The sequence below is a fragment of the Pleurodeles waltl genome, chromosome 12 (genome assembly GCF_031143425.1).
Source record: "Pleurodeles waltl isolate 20211129_DDA chromosome 12, aPleWal1.hap1.20221129, whole genome shotgun sequence".
Taxonomy (NCBI): Eukaryota; Metazoa; Chordata; class Amphibia; order Caudata; family Salamandridae; genus Pleurodeles; species Pleurodeles waltl.
The window spans coordinates 102,999,471-103,016,024 of record NC_090451.1 but is presented as its reverse complement, the minus strand read 5'-3'; the positions used below and the strand labels follow the sequence as shown (position 1 = coordinate 103,016,024).

At 42.3% G+C, this 16,554-nt stretch overlaps 1 protein-coding gene across 1 annotated transcript in view; it reads right to left on the bottom strand.

Moving 5' to 3' along the window:
* GPC2 (glypican 2) overlaps positions 1-16,554 on the bottom strand; it is a 91,718-nt gene that overhangs the window by 48,280 nt on the left and 26,884 nt on the right. Inside the window, exons 2-3 of the mRNA XM_069216280.1 lie at positions 3,759-3,917; positions 2,809-3,119 (exon numbers count right to left, since the gene is read on the bottom strand). Of these exons, the coding sequence (XP_069072381.1) occupies positions 2,809-3,119; positions 3,759-3,917 (470 nt within the window). The remainder of the gene's footprint in view (positions 1-2,808; positions 3,120-3,758; positions 3,918-16,554) is intronic.

The following is a 16,554-nucleotide window of genomic DNA, read 5'->3' as shown; positions in this document are numbered from 1 at the left end:
TCTTTTCCTCTTCTTGCCAACTCCCAACTTCTAGTTATTATGATGCTATTCCCATCTTTGGGGACCAATTGCCCACCTAACTTGTATTCTGTTTACATACATTTTTGTATGCATAATTAATATAAACTGTTTGAGTTTTCACAGAATTTTTCCCAACAGCATGTATTGAGTCTGTCGAGTAACACTGCCCGAAACCCTACCCCTGTAGGTGGGTGACTGCAGACTACGCCATGCCTCTGTTGCACGTGCTAGAAATTACTGTTGTAAGGCCTGGGTAACCAAGTCTGAACGCTTTACTTTAGCCGCCTGAAAAGAAGGTGTACAGGGCGCGGAGCCTGCTGTGCACTGAGGAAACTTCAATACCCGAAGCTCCTGCATGCCTCCCTTACCGGTGATGCTCGATGGAGTGGAGGCGTGAGACAAACTAGATGTGGTATGTGAGTGGGTGGGGAAGTGAAGGTATTCCGACTGCCATCTGAGGGGTCAGCACTAGATCAGCTAATCCTGTGAGCCGCCACTCTCCCCTTCTGTGGAGACATGAGGGACACAATGTTGGGAGATTATTTATGAGAAGCTGTACTGCGACCAATGAAACGTTAGAGAATGAGATGGGGAGAAGTCAAGCCTCCCAGAGAAACTAGCGCTGCACCAGTGTCGATGGATAAAGTTGGCGAGGATTTCTGCCTTGGAGGTGCAGTTGGATGTTTCAGTCCTTGATGGTGATTTCTTTCTGGGCCACTTGACCAGGGTCCAACAAACAGAGACTGGAGGCAGGGAGGCTCTCATGGTTATCCAGACGACTGATCCTGTGTGGAGGCAGGGGAATCTGCCAGGTCCCTTGTCTGTAGCTGGCACTGACAATGCTGTCCGTATAACAGAGGTTTACATGTCAAAGCCCTTTTGATTCTCAACCTCTGGGTTGGTTACATGTTCCCCCTCTCTTCACCTGCGCTCTACAGTAGCCATAATGGAAGCACTCTCTGCAGTCTGGCCATTCCCATATGAGATACAGAAATAGCAAACACGTGTTAATGTCCCAAACCAAGATGACCGCTCTATTTAGTTAGATTACCCAATCCATCATGGTGGTTGCATTTCCAGAGTGATTAACATAAGCCAATCCTGCTGTATAGCCCTTGGCCACTATTTACCAGTTCTCTGCTCCACATTTTAGCCTTTGCAACAGTTTATCCTGAACCTTGAGGCGACATGCCTGTGCTGCTGCTTACTGGGAATCTCGGTTGGTTTAGAGCTCTGCGCTACTCTTGTTTGTTTTGATACAGCCCCTGTATCCAGAACTGGGCTGGTGTACAGCGGATTGTGTGGATTTTGGCAGGTGTTGAGTGGAAGCTTACATAAGCATACACTAGTATTTAGAACCGAACTTACAGTGGGGGTGGGGAGGACCTAATGTTTCTTGTGGTACCAGAACATTTCCCTTTACTTATGATTTTGCTGTTCCACAACAGCTCCTGTTGATCTCTGCTTCCGCGCCAAACCAGTCCACCTGTAATCAATGCTCCACAGAAATCTATTCAGCACATAAAAATCCAGGGTACATTCAAGGAGGGCATTTTAGAAGTGAAGTTGGATGGTGGAAAACAAAATCAACAAACAGTGGAACAATCAGACCAACTCAACTCTGCATTAGAAATAGAAAATAAGGTGATAAGAGTGGACATTCAACAAAGAGACAGTTTACAATTACTTCTGTCATACATCTGAAAGATAAAGTAGAATTTCTTGAAAATGCCACAACTGCCACCGGGTTCAGAATACTGAGTGCCCCCCATATCTCTTCTACATGACAGATGGAGGTTTGCAGTCATGAGCCATTTGACCATTCAGAGCAGGCAGTAGTTACACTTGTGACACAATACCTACTATCTTGAGCTCTGAGGCATCTCAATGGCTCTCACCAAGATTGAAGGTAAACTACGAGGGGGAACTAGATATCTCTGCTCACCCTGAGGCTGCCCACAAATCTGTGAAAGACCAAAGAAGCAAGCAGGCAGGTGATGCTGAGTTGAGCCTACATCAGTTCTAACCCGTTGTGCAATGTCAGGTTCCTGACGGGACTGCAGTAACATTTGCCCTCTGTCCTGGGACAGAAGGAATCAAGATGTATGCTTCTGTTGTCCAACTCTTTGTTGGAGTTTATAGTTCTGCGTACTCATGCTGCAATTTGTATTTCCCTCCGGCTCCTTTACTGTTTCCCTTCTAGAACACGGTTACTGAAGATTAGTCGTGTGACTTGAAATCATTAAATAAGCAGAGTTGTTTGTAGCTTGATGACAGCACTGTATTATCACTATTTGAGTTATTATTTGTTGTGAGTATTGCTGACTGCTAGTGATCTCTGTTGTTTCCTTTTTCTTTCCAGTAGTAAAATATTCCAACATAAAGTGGTTCGCAAACATGGCATGCTGCATTAGAAAGCACGTGTTTTGACAGGTGAGACCTTATCTGCAAGGTCTGTTCCCAGAAAAATTGGTTGTTTCGCTCTTAAGGACTCTGAACTTTGTTGGCACAGCCCACTCTCAAATGTAAAATGTTAATTTGCACTGCTTTAAAGCTTTTTCTGCAAATGACCAATTGATATGGACCTGAGACCACAGGCTGCAGAGTTCAGTGGGTACACTAGCACTACAAGGATTGACTGAATATATAGTATGGGTCACTGACATGTGAAACACCTAACCAAACTCTTCCTATCTTTACGTTTATGACCATAACTTGTGTGCAGATAAACTTTTTTGGACCATACATGTATTTTTGACTTTCCTCCTGTCTCCCTAATGGACTCACCTGGACCTTCAGCTTGCGTGGTACGTCCCCAAAAGGGCGCAGCTGCTCGGAGTGTTTGCTCACACACTCCAGGTAGTCTTCTGTGAACTGGTATTGGGGGTTCACGAGCTGGAACATGCGCTCTAGGAGGCGGGTCCAGAAGTCACCCAGTGCGTCTTCTAGGTGCACCTTCCCTCCCAGGTAGTACTGGTGCAGCTCCTTGAAGAGCTCATCGAAGACCTGAGCGTTCTGTGTGTACAGGCGCCCGTATGTCTGCGTAAACATCTGGCTCATAGACTTTTCTGAAATGTAGATCAGCTCACGGAAGAACTCTGCAAAGAGAAGGGAGATAGGGAACAGGTTGTTAGAAAACATCTGGATAGCCTGAAGGGTAGAAAAAAGAATAAGGCAGGTGGAGAGAGAAAGGGAACTTTCAAGCAGGTAAAAAGGGCAAGGAGGCAGGCAAGGGGCAAAATGGACAGTTAAAGGGGATTAAAACAGTGATTCCTAGTCAAAGCAGTAAGCATCACTGACAATCCTCATGACGCAAATATTAAAATGTTGTCACTTGGACTACTGTAATCTTACAGACTTTGGCCTCAGTCAAAAGAACGTCTGTTTAAATTACACAGAGCTCAGACATCTCAGCCGTCCCTCAGGTTATGAAGATCCTGCTGCCTTAGGTTTCAGAAAAGGAGCGCTACTAATCAGATTAACCGGTCATCTAAGGCTCGGGCCTGAAGTAGCAGGGCCATCCCATGACAACTGCTTCAACAGTAAGACATGATCCGCCTCTCCTTCATTCCCTAATCACACCTAACTCGTGTCTTCTGTATCCCAGTCATATGATTTCAGGCGGAGAGTAAAGGAGATACCGCCCACCTTCCTGACATTTTCTGCTGTCACTTGGCAGACTCCAGCCCTCACCTCCCACACTAAGCTGTCAGACACGGAAGCAGTGACCCCCTCACCGTGGAACTTGCGGTGACGCTCTGTGAATACAGTGAGCAGGAAGTTGCTGCTGTCCTCCACCAGCGCCTTGAAGTCCATCTCGCTCTGCCAGTTGAGACGCTCCTCCGTCTCGCTAGCGCAGCAGGTGTAGTCCTGAGGACAAATGCGAAGGTGCTCGCCTGGAAGAGGGAGAGAAGAAAATGAAGGCACAAACATTCATGAACTCAGGAAAAATAAGACCTGTACCAGAATTTATCAGCACAAATAACAGACCAGATGAAAACCCTCAAATGCCATCAAAGAAAATCTTTTTGTTCTCAGTATTTTCAGATGAAATATAAATTAGTTAGGGAGTGCTCATCAAAGAAGCTGGACTAATGTGATTTTAGGTGTTTCTTTAGAGGTCAGAGTAAGAGTAACATAAAGTTATCCAGATTTGTTGTGGTACAAGATACAAAATAGGAAAAGGCAAAGAAACAAACCTCTTAATTCCAGAAAATGATGACAACAAGCCCTAGATGTATGGTATTTGCCAGGACTCCGCTGAGAGTCCAATTCTCTGAGTTGGTTCCAACTAAGGGGAGGACAGACAGCAATAGCAGGCCGCACTCTAGGGCATAAATGGGTGCTGTAGAACTACCAGTGGACCAGTGACTGCCATTGGTCTACAAGAGAAGTGAAAAGCTGCTGAGGAGAGCTGGGTGCTGAGGCAGTACTGGGCTCCTCAACAATCGTTCAAAGGAGCCTCAAGCTAACTTGTGGGTGTAGGATTGCAGAACATAGTGATACTATGTGAAGGAGACTCAGCTCAGATGCGCGCCAAGCACATGAGGGAGCACAAAAGAGATACCAGCTAGCATGGAGAAAGGGAGAGGTGACCCATTGACAGATGAAACTCAAGAACGGAAATGGGGGGCTTTGGTTTGTTGACTGAGAATTGTTTAATGGTGCAAGGCTGGCTGGAGCACGTGCTGAGTCTTGGAGGCGAAGAGAGTGACTTGGGAGACATAAGACAGAGGAAGTGAAGCAAGGCGTGTGCTCTGGGGATAACACAGTGGCCATGGAGGAGCTGGAATGGAAGGAGATGGGAATCAACGCAAAGCCTTTGGAATAAGCCGAAGGAACAAGATTAGAAGACATTCCTGGGAAAGCTTACTTAGCAAAGGTTGAGTAAGAGCCGATATTTTGCACCTATAAACAAGAAAGATACACTGAAATATGGTAAGCACAGAAGCTCACATCTGACCAGATAAAATAATACACGATCAGGAATCAGTGTTCATGCCATTATGGACAATGAGGAAAGACTTCGATGGAGGCCCCAAAGTCGGCACATTTTTATGAATTATCTTGCTGGTAATCCTATGGAAGACCAGTTGGGAGGGGGGTGGGGGGGAGGGGGGCAAAGCCTATTTTGCCGTGGCTATGGGGCCTGAGATCCACGAAACTCAGGTTTTACTATTTAATAACATTCAGAAGTATTATACAAGGCAAAATGCGCAGTGAGCATTTATTTCTATCTCAAGACCTGGAGGACAGAATAAATGAATGGGTGAATAACTCCATGTAATCGCTATTAAAACTGTGAAAACTTGCTGTCTGCGAAGTATCGTTTGCAAACACAAAATAAATCTGTGTAATCAAAGAAATATTTCTGGGGTGGAAGGAATACAACTCATGTTTGATTGAACAGCAATGGAAGCAATTATAAAACTGTAATACTCCAGAAGGACTTGAAACTCCCTACGTTTATTTCCAGATTTAACCCAGACTCTACATTGATTTAGGGTTCAGAGCGCAGACGCCCAGTGACCACGCTGTTAGTCAGCCCCATCCAACAATAAACCGTAGCTCATGACCACGAAAAAGGTCACTGGCAAAAGACCCATTCCTGGAAATGACAGTGGTGAGAAATTCCAGCCGTGGTTGACTCAGCCAGTAAATGATGCCAGGCGCCGAGACACAGTCCCTGGCACTGCAACTGAGCCCAGGAACGAGGGAAGAAAACCTCAGTGGTATATCTGACTTAGACCTCCCACCACACTACAGGGCACTAGAGTGGCAAAAACACCAAACTCCCAACCTCCAACTAAAGATCGTCGGGGCAGTGCTAGATCTCTGCCATACCAACTTCTGGTGCCTCTTAGACCTCTGAAATACTTCCCACAGTAGTCCGACAAAAATGAAATAAAAAAATACAGATGATGCAAAATAAATTCATCAAAGTGCCAAAATCCTGATGAAAACCAGCCACCGCTTTGAAACTGCTCCTGGAGAACAGAAAATTAAATTCAAGACCCTCTGTCTTGTGTATAAAGCCTGTGGGGCAAAGGTACAAAGTGTCTATGGAAAGTGACCCCATATGACAATCCCCTTAGTCTAGCCTCTCTGGAGCAGTTCACTGAGCAAAGACCAAGCACAGGGGTGGTGCATACATGTGTAAGACAGGGTCACTGGCAGCTCTGGAAGCCTGACAGCAACACCTAGTCTCTGATCACAGGAGCAAAAGCAGAGTGAAAGCTGTGACACAGGGTTTAAGGAGACAGTAAGTTGCTGTGCATGTAATATATCTAGGGTTTCAAGGCATTACACACTGCAGATGGTGTACTAGTTGTGCCAGGACTCCTGGAGAGGTAGGTGCAAGGGCAACTGATGCAGCCTGAAGAAGTTGAAGAGTTGTAAGCCTTGAGAGGCCACGATCCGCGAGAGATAGAAAGGCATGATGAAGGAGAACCTGTTTGCTGCGGAGAGCTGTGAGAAATTCACAGACATATATGTATGTTTGTATGCAGAATTTCCACAGCACAAACTAAGCCACAAGGCAGCAAGGTCAAAGGCGAACATAAGGTCAATGAGTGACAGAAGAGGTAGCTGGGTTGAAGAATGTTAATGCATTGTGATGTGATGCTCTTTAAAGAGTTGAGTCTTCAACTCTTTCCTAAACTGGAGTGGCACTGGGGTGGTCCCCTTGGATACGGGGATGCTGTTCCAGATCCTGGGTGCACAGATGGAAAGAGCTAGCAGTCTTTAAACAGCTGAGTCTGCAGTCTGAAGATGTCTTGGCTGTGAGTGTGTCGAGAACCATCAGAGATAGTGAGCATTTGAGGGCCGTGGGCTCAGAGTGCTGGTTAGGTCCAAGGCCACCCTCTCACCGCTCCCAGTGAACGTGTGAAGGAGCAGCAGACAGTACAAGGGTCTGGAGCTGAGAGCACCAGAAAACTGCACGAAGTGCAAGACCAACAAACAATGTCAATCTGCCCGAGGGCTAGGGTTGGAGAAGTGCAGGAAGTGTGGCCCAGGAGTCCTATATTTTTCTGTGTGAAATCTCTGCCCCAAATGCAGTCTTCGCCCACGTAGGTATACATTTTAATAGTAAATATGGGCAGGCCGGGGGAAAGGGGCTGGAAAATGGGAATTACTACTAAAGAGGAGGAGGTTAAGGAAGGACTAGGCAGGAATGTGCAGCACCTACAAAGGGAGTAAGCTAATCCCTATTTACAAACAGCACTTCTACAGCCCAAAAGGACCCTAAAGGGTGTTAATTGTACTACAGCTCAGAGCTGAAGTAAGTCCAGCGCCACTCATGGACAACTAGTGGTACTGCAACACCATCCCTTAGAAAATAATAGAGGCAGAAACTTAAAATAAAAGCCCATCAGAAATAAGGTTACATTTAATTATTTAAAATGATTCAAAATATACATACATTTAATTTAATGTGAAGAAATCATCTCAAAATGAAACATTTTTTAGTTTTAATCTATTTTAACAATAGTTTTTAAATTTAAAATTAATGTAACATTAATTTCTAATTAAAATATAAATGATTTGCTTTTAATTAGTTCTCCCTAAGAGAAAGTATAAGGAAATATATTTAATTTGATTATTTTAAAAAAGTATTTAGGCATAAAATAAGTAAAATAATGTAAAATATTTCTCATGCACAAAGCACTATTCAGACCTTATCCATTGGCTATGCTGAATCACATTTTATTAAGACAAGCTATTTTTAGGGCATGCTGGCCCAGCCTGGCAAGAGCTATCCAGCTGGCAAAGAACATGTGTTTTTTTCCCCCATAAAGAAAGTGAATGAATCTTATTTCTATTTTGTTACGTTTGCTGTGCATTCAAAGACTGAGGTCAAATATCAGCTAATGTCTTCTTACAAACTGCTGCTTATTTTATACTAGAGACTGGTGTTTACTTTTCTTTCTGTGACTGCAAAGTAGAGGCTTTTGTAAAGTGAACTGCAGACAACGTTGCTGGACACACAACATGTAAATAGCTTGTAAATGAATTGTACAAATATTTCAAAATATATTTCAGTAGTTATGAAAGCCCTTTTTTGTAACTCTGAAGTGAGATGGAAACAAAGATTTTAATAGGATCAAAACAAATTAGAATACTTGGTAATGGGCAAATGATAAATATTTGCTGAAACACTTCCACACATTATCGATAATCAGTAAAACTACATGTGAGTAGAAAAGACTGTGGTCATTTTAATGGAAAATGTCTGTCTGTTAATGATGGTGTGCTACCACACCAGGCTTTAGTAATATCTTTATTAAAAGGGAGAGTTTTGAAATACGAACTGAGAAATATTCCTCCCCTGATGACAATGTTATTAGTGAACTAAAAGGCATGTCACGGGCCATGTGTACCCTCTGTGTGGGCTTGATTCTCATTATAGATGGAGCAAAAGTTTAGTCGATCAAATTAAAAAAATGTACAGCAGACACGCTCAACTCACATATTTGAAGGTGATCTCCTATGTGAAAATGACGAAAAAAAGTAGATTTTCCAAGTAACTAGACCTGTAGGTCTGATCAGATTTTTCGAGGCCTGCTATTAAAAGAAATGTTACAGCATATTAACTCATATTAAATGAGCATCAAATTATTAATTAAAATGTATTTATTTAATTTAATTAATAAGTAACATTTATCAGAGTAATTTTAAAATACCATCCTCCACGGTAATATTTTTATTCAATATGCATTAAAATCTTGATAAGATTTAACTGGAGAATGAATTTAAATGATTTTTATTTTGTAACAAAAACGTAACTTATTTTTATTTTCGAATTAAATTTGTATTCTTTTTTAGAACAATTACGTCACATATTGTGTGTGTGTGACAATAAAATATATACATGGTCACTGTTCTATATGGCAGTGGTTTGCAATACCTGTGAGTGGCCATGTGTCAAGGCTGGGCTGGAGTACATTTATTAACACGGTATCACTTTTAGGGCTGTAGTAACTTTAGAAGCGAGGTTTGTGAAAAACAATGAGCTTACTCTTTAGTGATTGTAGTAGCCTGCCTTTCTCTTTCTTACTTTGACCAAAACCCATTTTGTTGTGAGTATTCCCCTTTTTTTCAGTCACTCCCCCTTGTACCTCCCACATTTACTACTAAAATGTCACGTTATGAGTGCGGAGGTGGAGATGGCCAGACAGAAAAAATAGGAGAGGCGTAGGTCTCCTTAGCGAATAACTGTATAGTACATGAGTGGTACTGCTGTAGCACTACTTCAGGAACTACAAAATGCATTTTGTGAATAGGCCCCAAAATGTGTACTAAGTGTATAGTGAAGGAGTTTCCTTCTTAAAACAGCTTAACATTTTCTTTACACAGCATCTCTGGAGCTTTTCTGTGGATTCATTGGTACGGCCTGCTTCACATGGCCATTCCCAGCATCTGTCCTCCTTGACAGGACACCTTCTCCACTCTTCCCCTCTCTGCAGGTCTTCTCTCACCAGATTTACCCTGCAGCCTTAAAGGCTTTACGCCAGGCTTCCCCAACTAGTGGCTCGCGAGCTACTGGTAGCTCTCCAGCTACCTGTGAGTAGCTCTTCTGTGTGCAGACCAGCCCACTACATTATATTTTGCTTGACTGAACTAATATATGTGTACTAAAAGTGAAAGTTTTTATTTTTCAGAAATCAGAAGGTGATGCTTGGAGAAAAAAGGTTAAATTCCCAAAATAGTTTTAATGATGATATTTGACTGGTAAGACTTTGGGCACTGGGGTGACTTATTACTAATATCATTACTTTGGTGTCAGAGGCATTGCAGCTATGGCTGATATATATTAGACATATACAGGCATTCCACAATGACAAAGCCTTTTTACATTACTACTGGCAACTCTGCCCCGATGCACTGAGGCAATCACTGCTGGTTATCTTGCATGGGGTGGCCACTAATGTAATCGGGTCTAATGGGGACACTATTACAACCCTAATACCATCAATCGCTCAGACTTATTTTTACAGAACATAAGTAGCTCTTATTACAGAAAATGCTGGAGACCCCGGCCCTACTGTTCTTCTCATCAAGTCAAATACAGCTTTATGCTTCTGCGAGTCTTCCAAATGTTTGGGCACTGGTGGCGTTTCTCATTTCCTTGTCCACTGGTTCTCTTTTCCTTTAATTTCGGTTTCCTTCGTTGATTATTGTACCACTTCCGGTAGGTCTCCCCCCTGCCTGGTGCATTGATAGAAAGAAGTCTACACATGTTCAGGTACAACATACAGCATTGATCTATTGCTGCTGGTTACGTATAAGGTTAAATAAAGTACTTAGGTAACACTGAAGCCCAGCAGTAGCGACTGATGTTTCCAGCTCACTCTCCAAATCCTCTTTGACCCTTTTCAACAGCCACTAATGGAGTCAGTCAGGGCATTCACAGCATCATCACAAATGTAAGGGTTGTGCATCTGTAAGTACACAGAGCATCCACAGCACTCCGCGTGAAAAGCAAATATGCATACACAGGGCACTTCATTAACTACACAATCTGCCCACATACAGAGGGCTCATGCACTCATTTGTAACAGAGCTACTGTATTCACACCGAGCCATTACATGTTATTTTATGACACACAAACAATCACACACCCAGGCCATCTGCACGCACGTCATGTCACGTACAGATATGTGCACAAACAAGCAGTCTGTACACACTATCTGTAAGACCATACAACACTCACATCTGACAGGATTGCACTCTACAACCACATTCTGTAAATAACCACCCAACGCAAGGAATACAACGTGAATACATCTTTAAGGAAATCTTTATTGCCTATCAACTTACACACAAACACAAACACTAGCATTTAGAGAGGCCGCATGTGTGCACATTGTAGCATGCCCTGACAACACAAATCTCAGCACCCTGGAATGTCCCAGAGAGCAAGTAAAACATCTCATCAGTACACTGTGCAACCATCCATGAAAATCGATATTGCAGTAAACGTTTCATATAAAGCCTTCAGCCTGCACTCATATGGCATTCACACCACACACACACACATCTTAAACAGATCTGCAGAAGTTTTTAGTATGCTGATAAACTATATTTTAACGATCACACAACATAAGTCTCAAAGCACAAATGGCTTGATTACAGCCTTGCGATGGCGGTCTGACCGCCCCATTATGACCGCGGCGGAGCCGCCACGGTCAAATCGCCGACACCGCCACGATGCAGCCAGCCTACAGCCTTGTGATTGTAATCCGCTAGCCTTTCTATGGTGGTACACACCACCATGGAAAGGCTGGAGGAAAGGGGGTGTCGGGGTCCCCTGCACTTGGCATGGGCAGTGAAGGGGCCCCCATGCACAGCCTCATAGCGCATTTCACTGCCCGAATTATGGGCAGTGAAATGCATGACAGATGCTGTCGCACCCGACAAACCACAACATTGCCGCTGGCTCAATTACGAGCCTGTGTCAATGTTGTGGTGAGTGTTCCGCTGGGCCAGCGGGCGAAAACACTGCAATATGGCAGGCAAAAGACCTCCATTACTGGTGGTATTTTGCCTGCAGCGGTTCCGGTAGGCCTGTAAAAGGACCGCTGAAGTCGTAATGAGGCCCATAGTCCTCTAAACATGCAGATTCCAGCGTGTAAATAAACACAAAATATTGTGCACACATTATCAACTGCCTCCATTAACACTGGTGTGCACACTGCACTGCATTTACACACAGCCTCCAAATAAACAATTATCTGACCATATACAAATTGCAGCATGGCCCAAAGCACTGTAAACTTCACAAGCACAGCAGTCTGCATTTGCAGACATAAAATGGTTACCTGTACTGGAATCTGTATTCACCCCAGTATTTGTTCCAACACTGCATTGTGCGCAGAGAATATAGCTTGGTCACAAATCCATTCAGGTGACAGACACTTATTCAGTCCCTGTCAACAGTTTCTGCTGGTTGTTAGTGTTACCTACATACTTGGACATTGTGTGTCACCTGTGACTAAAGATAAACCCCTTGTGTTGTAGCCAAGCAAGAGAAGAAGACTTTGTTTTTTCAATGAACAGCACGGGCCTGGGCCGCAGCGGTGCTCCCAGTGGCATCCAAGGCCCGATGCGGAGTAGCTCAGAAGACACATGTACACTTGAGATAAGCAGCCTTGTAGGCGCCCAGATGTTCAGCTATGAGAACAGCCAGGCCTTTTGAGTTCTGTGCTCCCTTTGGTCTGGTGCCTAGAACCTGGTTATGTAGAAGAATGCAGAATGGCTTAGGATACTGGGTGGTCCAACCGAGATAGACCGCCACCCCAGCGCCCTTGGTTTCCGAAAACGATAGGGAATTAGCATCACAAACTACGGGGAAGCAGTCAGTGTTAAATTTGTGCCAGTATTTGCAGGTGGTGGGCACTGGCACTCACTGGATGGTACCGGGTATTAAGTAAAGAGGTGCCCGTCCTCTTCTTTCAGTCTTCAACTTCCCTTCTATTGCGTGAAACCTTTTCACTGGGGAGGGAGAGAGGGAGAAATTTGGGAAAGTATCTATAGCTATAGATACTGAAAGAGACTTGAATGGACAAAGACTAGCTTGAGGGTTATTAAACTCCAGGTGAGTATGAAGCTAATACCCAAACAATGCTTAGGCGGTAAAATTATACAAGAAATAAACTTACCTTGAAGACTGTAATCGGCCTGGATGTCCACACTTATTCCACCAGTGCAATAAAGGCCCTAAAAGTGGGAGTTTGTTTTTGGAAAACAAAAAAGGAATGACCACCTCACCCTGGGAGTTTTCTCCCAGGGTGCGGGGGGGTCAATAATTTTTTTTTCGGCCCACACCACCAGGTTTTTCTTGGCGGTGATGGATATAAAAAAAAACATCAGACCGTCCACTCTAAATAGAGTGGGCAATGTGATGGCTTTACTATGATGGCCCATACTCCGTCGGAGGGAGCTTTAAGTCCAAGGTGTCCCTGTTGGGTGTGTCTATGGAAACTGATGACCCGTCAATTTCAAATGAGGCATGCAGACCATCACTTCGATGGACAAGGTATTACGTCATATTCACAACAGATTACCCTGTCCATTAACTTCTAAATCAACCTCTTAGTTTTTATCATCAAACTTTGAAAAGCAGAAAAAGGCAGAAAAGAGAGATAAAAGGAGTAAGATAGGAAATCAATGAAGAACGAGAAAACAGGAATGAAAAAGAGTAAGACAAAGACTTGAAGTGTAGGGAGGTGGAAAAAAAGAGCTATGAGGTGGAAACAAGAGGAGGCAGCCTTGGTATATGGCAATTCCGGCATCCCATACCTCAGTTGAAGTGTTTCTCAGAACAACTTTGGGCTCCTGTACTTATATATTTACAAATTATCCTCTGGAGGTAGTACAGGATGAGGAGGTACAAGGCTAGAAGCTCTGAAGGATGGTATGCCACAGTGATAACTTTTAACCCAGAGTAAGGTGCAGGTGCGGGCTGTCTGGAGTCTTCCTGAGCACAGGAGGAAGGCAGTTTCTAGGAATCCAACAATGCTACTGAAATACTTTATTGTGATGGCCTGAAGCTTTGTTGAGATGTTCACCACATCTGGTGTGTGACCATCAACCATATATGCCACTCAAATAAATTAACTAAAAGTCAAAATGTTGGAATGCCAGCGCTGGACGATGAAATCTACCTGATGGGCTCAGCACAGAATAATCTAAAATCAGAGGTCAACATGACAGTCACCATCCCTCATATAGCCATTCAGAATGTGTTTTGTTTGGCAATCATGGATTTGTTTTGATGCCTGCATGTTAAGGCGACAGGCATAGGTGTTGAGGAGGCTAGAAAAATGGAAGCCTCTGCTAAAAAACATCTGTAATGCGAAAAAGTTAAAGATTAGGAAAGGTGCAATCCTGTTATTTCCAAACCTAAGAAAATCAACAACTCCTGCATCAAGAACTGCAAGGTGCTAAAAAAGGGCTGCTAAACTACAAGTAGATTCCTGATTATGACATCCTATCAATCGGTTTATTTCAGATCAAAAAGCCCTCATGTTCCCCAATTGTATTGCTCAAAATATGTCCAGAAGTGCCAGATCAATGTAAGATCTTCAATATCTTCATATAAGATACGTCTGCATACAATTAAACTACACTGACACTTTTTCACACAGTGGTTATTCTGAACACAATGTACACACAAGGAAACTAAATGTAACCCATTTACATGAAAATTTGTCATGGATCTGGCTCTACTGGACCTACATTGGAAACCCTGCTCTGAACAGAGGCAAACAACCTTTACTCTGAAGTTTTTACAACATACTACAATTACCACGCATTTATTACAACGGAGTGGCTGTTACCACGCAATTCTTTACTTGTAATGGTGTTTATCTGCAAAATATTAGGTAAGTAGTTTTTTGCACTTTCTAGTGTAATAATAGCCATGACATAAATTTGGATTTTTAAAAAAATGTATGTTCTTTTTTTATTTAGAGTTTTATGGTTTATAGTGTAATTAGGTTGGTTTTGGTAATTTTACTTACGGCTACCCTGTGAGTGAAACGGCAGTATTTCCTATCACCTTATTATTTTTAAAACATGAGTATTATTTTCATAATAATTTCTAGTGTATATGGATTTAGCCTTTAAATATAGAAATAATTCTTTATCTTAAGGTATTTTTTCAGATTACTAATATGACCTCTGTTTTCGAGATCCGTCAATTTTTGTTGATGAAATAAAAAATAAAAAAATGCAAACTATAACGTGTAAAGCTTAATGTTTACTTTTATTTAAAACTTTTTCAAAGTTGGTGGTCTAATCAACACTGCACATCAAACTAATATTAAAAAAATACAAAGAAATTGTATGCCTGGTGAAAGTATGTGGGGTAGTCGTTTGAGTAATGAATGCATTTTTCATGTAACTGAATGTAAATGCATGGTAATGGTATGTGTATGAAATTCTGTGGTGTAAAAACATGCGTGGTAAAACAAAGCGTAGTAATGTCATACAACCATAATTATATATATATATATATATATATATATATATATATATATATAGAGAGAGAGAGAGAGAGAGAGAGAGAGAGAGACGTACGTACATTTAGGGTTTGGATTCGGTAGAAATATAGTGGTGAGGCTATTTTTAGGGTTTAGGAGTGGGTAAGTGCTTTGGGTCATTAGGGTATTTTTAGGGTTTAGGGTGGGTAAGGGTTTTGGGTTATAAGGATATGTTTAGGGATGGGTAAGGGAACTGAGTTTTAAGGTTACTTTTAGGGTGTAGGGGTAGGTAAGGGTATTGTATTATAAGGGTGTTTTAGGGTTTAAAGGATGGTAAGGATATTGGGTTGTAAGGGTGTTTAAGGGCTTAGGGTGAAAAAGGGTATTGGGTTGTAAGGATATTTTTAGGGTTTAGAGGCAGGTAGGGGTATAGGATGGTAGGGTGTTTTTTTTAGGGTTTAGTGGTGGGTAAAGGTATTGGTTTTAATGGTATTTTTAGGGCTGGGGTGGGTATGGGTTTTGGGTTGTACGGTTATGTTTAGGGATGGGTAAGGGTATTGAGTTTTCAAGTTATTTTTAGGTGTGGGAAAAGGTATTGTGGTAAGGGTATTTTCAGGGTGTATAGGCGGGTAAGGGTATTGTATTATAATGGGTGATTTAGGGTTTAGAGGAGGGTAAAGGTATTGGGTAGAAAAGGTGTTTTTATGGTTTAGGTTGGGAAAGGGTAATGGGTTATAAGGTTATTTTTAGGGTTTAGGAGTGGGTAGGGATATACGGCGGTAAGGGTATTTTTAGGGTTTAGAAGTGGGTAGGGGCATTGGTTTGTAAGAGTATTTTTAGGGTTTAGAGGTGGGTAAGGAAGTGGGTAGTAAGGGTCTTTTTGGTATTAGGGGAGGGTAATAGTATTGGGTTGTAACGGTGTTTTTAGGGTTTAGGGTGGGAAAGGACTATAGGGTGCAAAGGGTATTTTAGGGTTTAGGGGTGGGTAAGTGTATAGGATGGTATAGGGTGAAAAGGGTGTTTTAGGGTTTGGGGCAATGGGTGGGTATTATTTTTAATACCCTAGTATTAATTTCATAGCAATTTATATGTTGCATTAAAAAACATGTACTCCCGGGACATGAAGAAAGGGGTTTAGGGGTAAAGGTTTGGTAAGTGTTTTGAAACTTCAAAGTACAGTATCTATTTTTCCTGTGAGAAATAAACCTGTAACTGATATAACTGGCATTTAAAATAGTAGGTGGCAGAGTTACACTGTGAGTGAAACTCAGGTACTGGTTAGTTATAATATTATTAAAAATCCGAAGTAATGGGATGCATGGTGAAAGTGTGCGTGCTATATATACACATTTTAGTCAGAGTATTAGGGTTTATTGTATATTTAAGTTGGTTTTGGTATTGTTACTCACGTTTATCAGTAGGTGGCAGTGCTACAATGTGAGTGAAACCCCGGTACTGGTTAATTATAATATTATTCGAAGTAATGGTATGCATGGTGAAAGTGTGCGTGCTAGTCGTTTGGTGGTAAGTGTATTTTTAATGTAA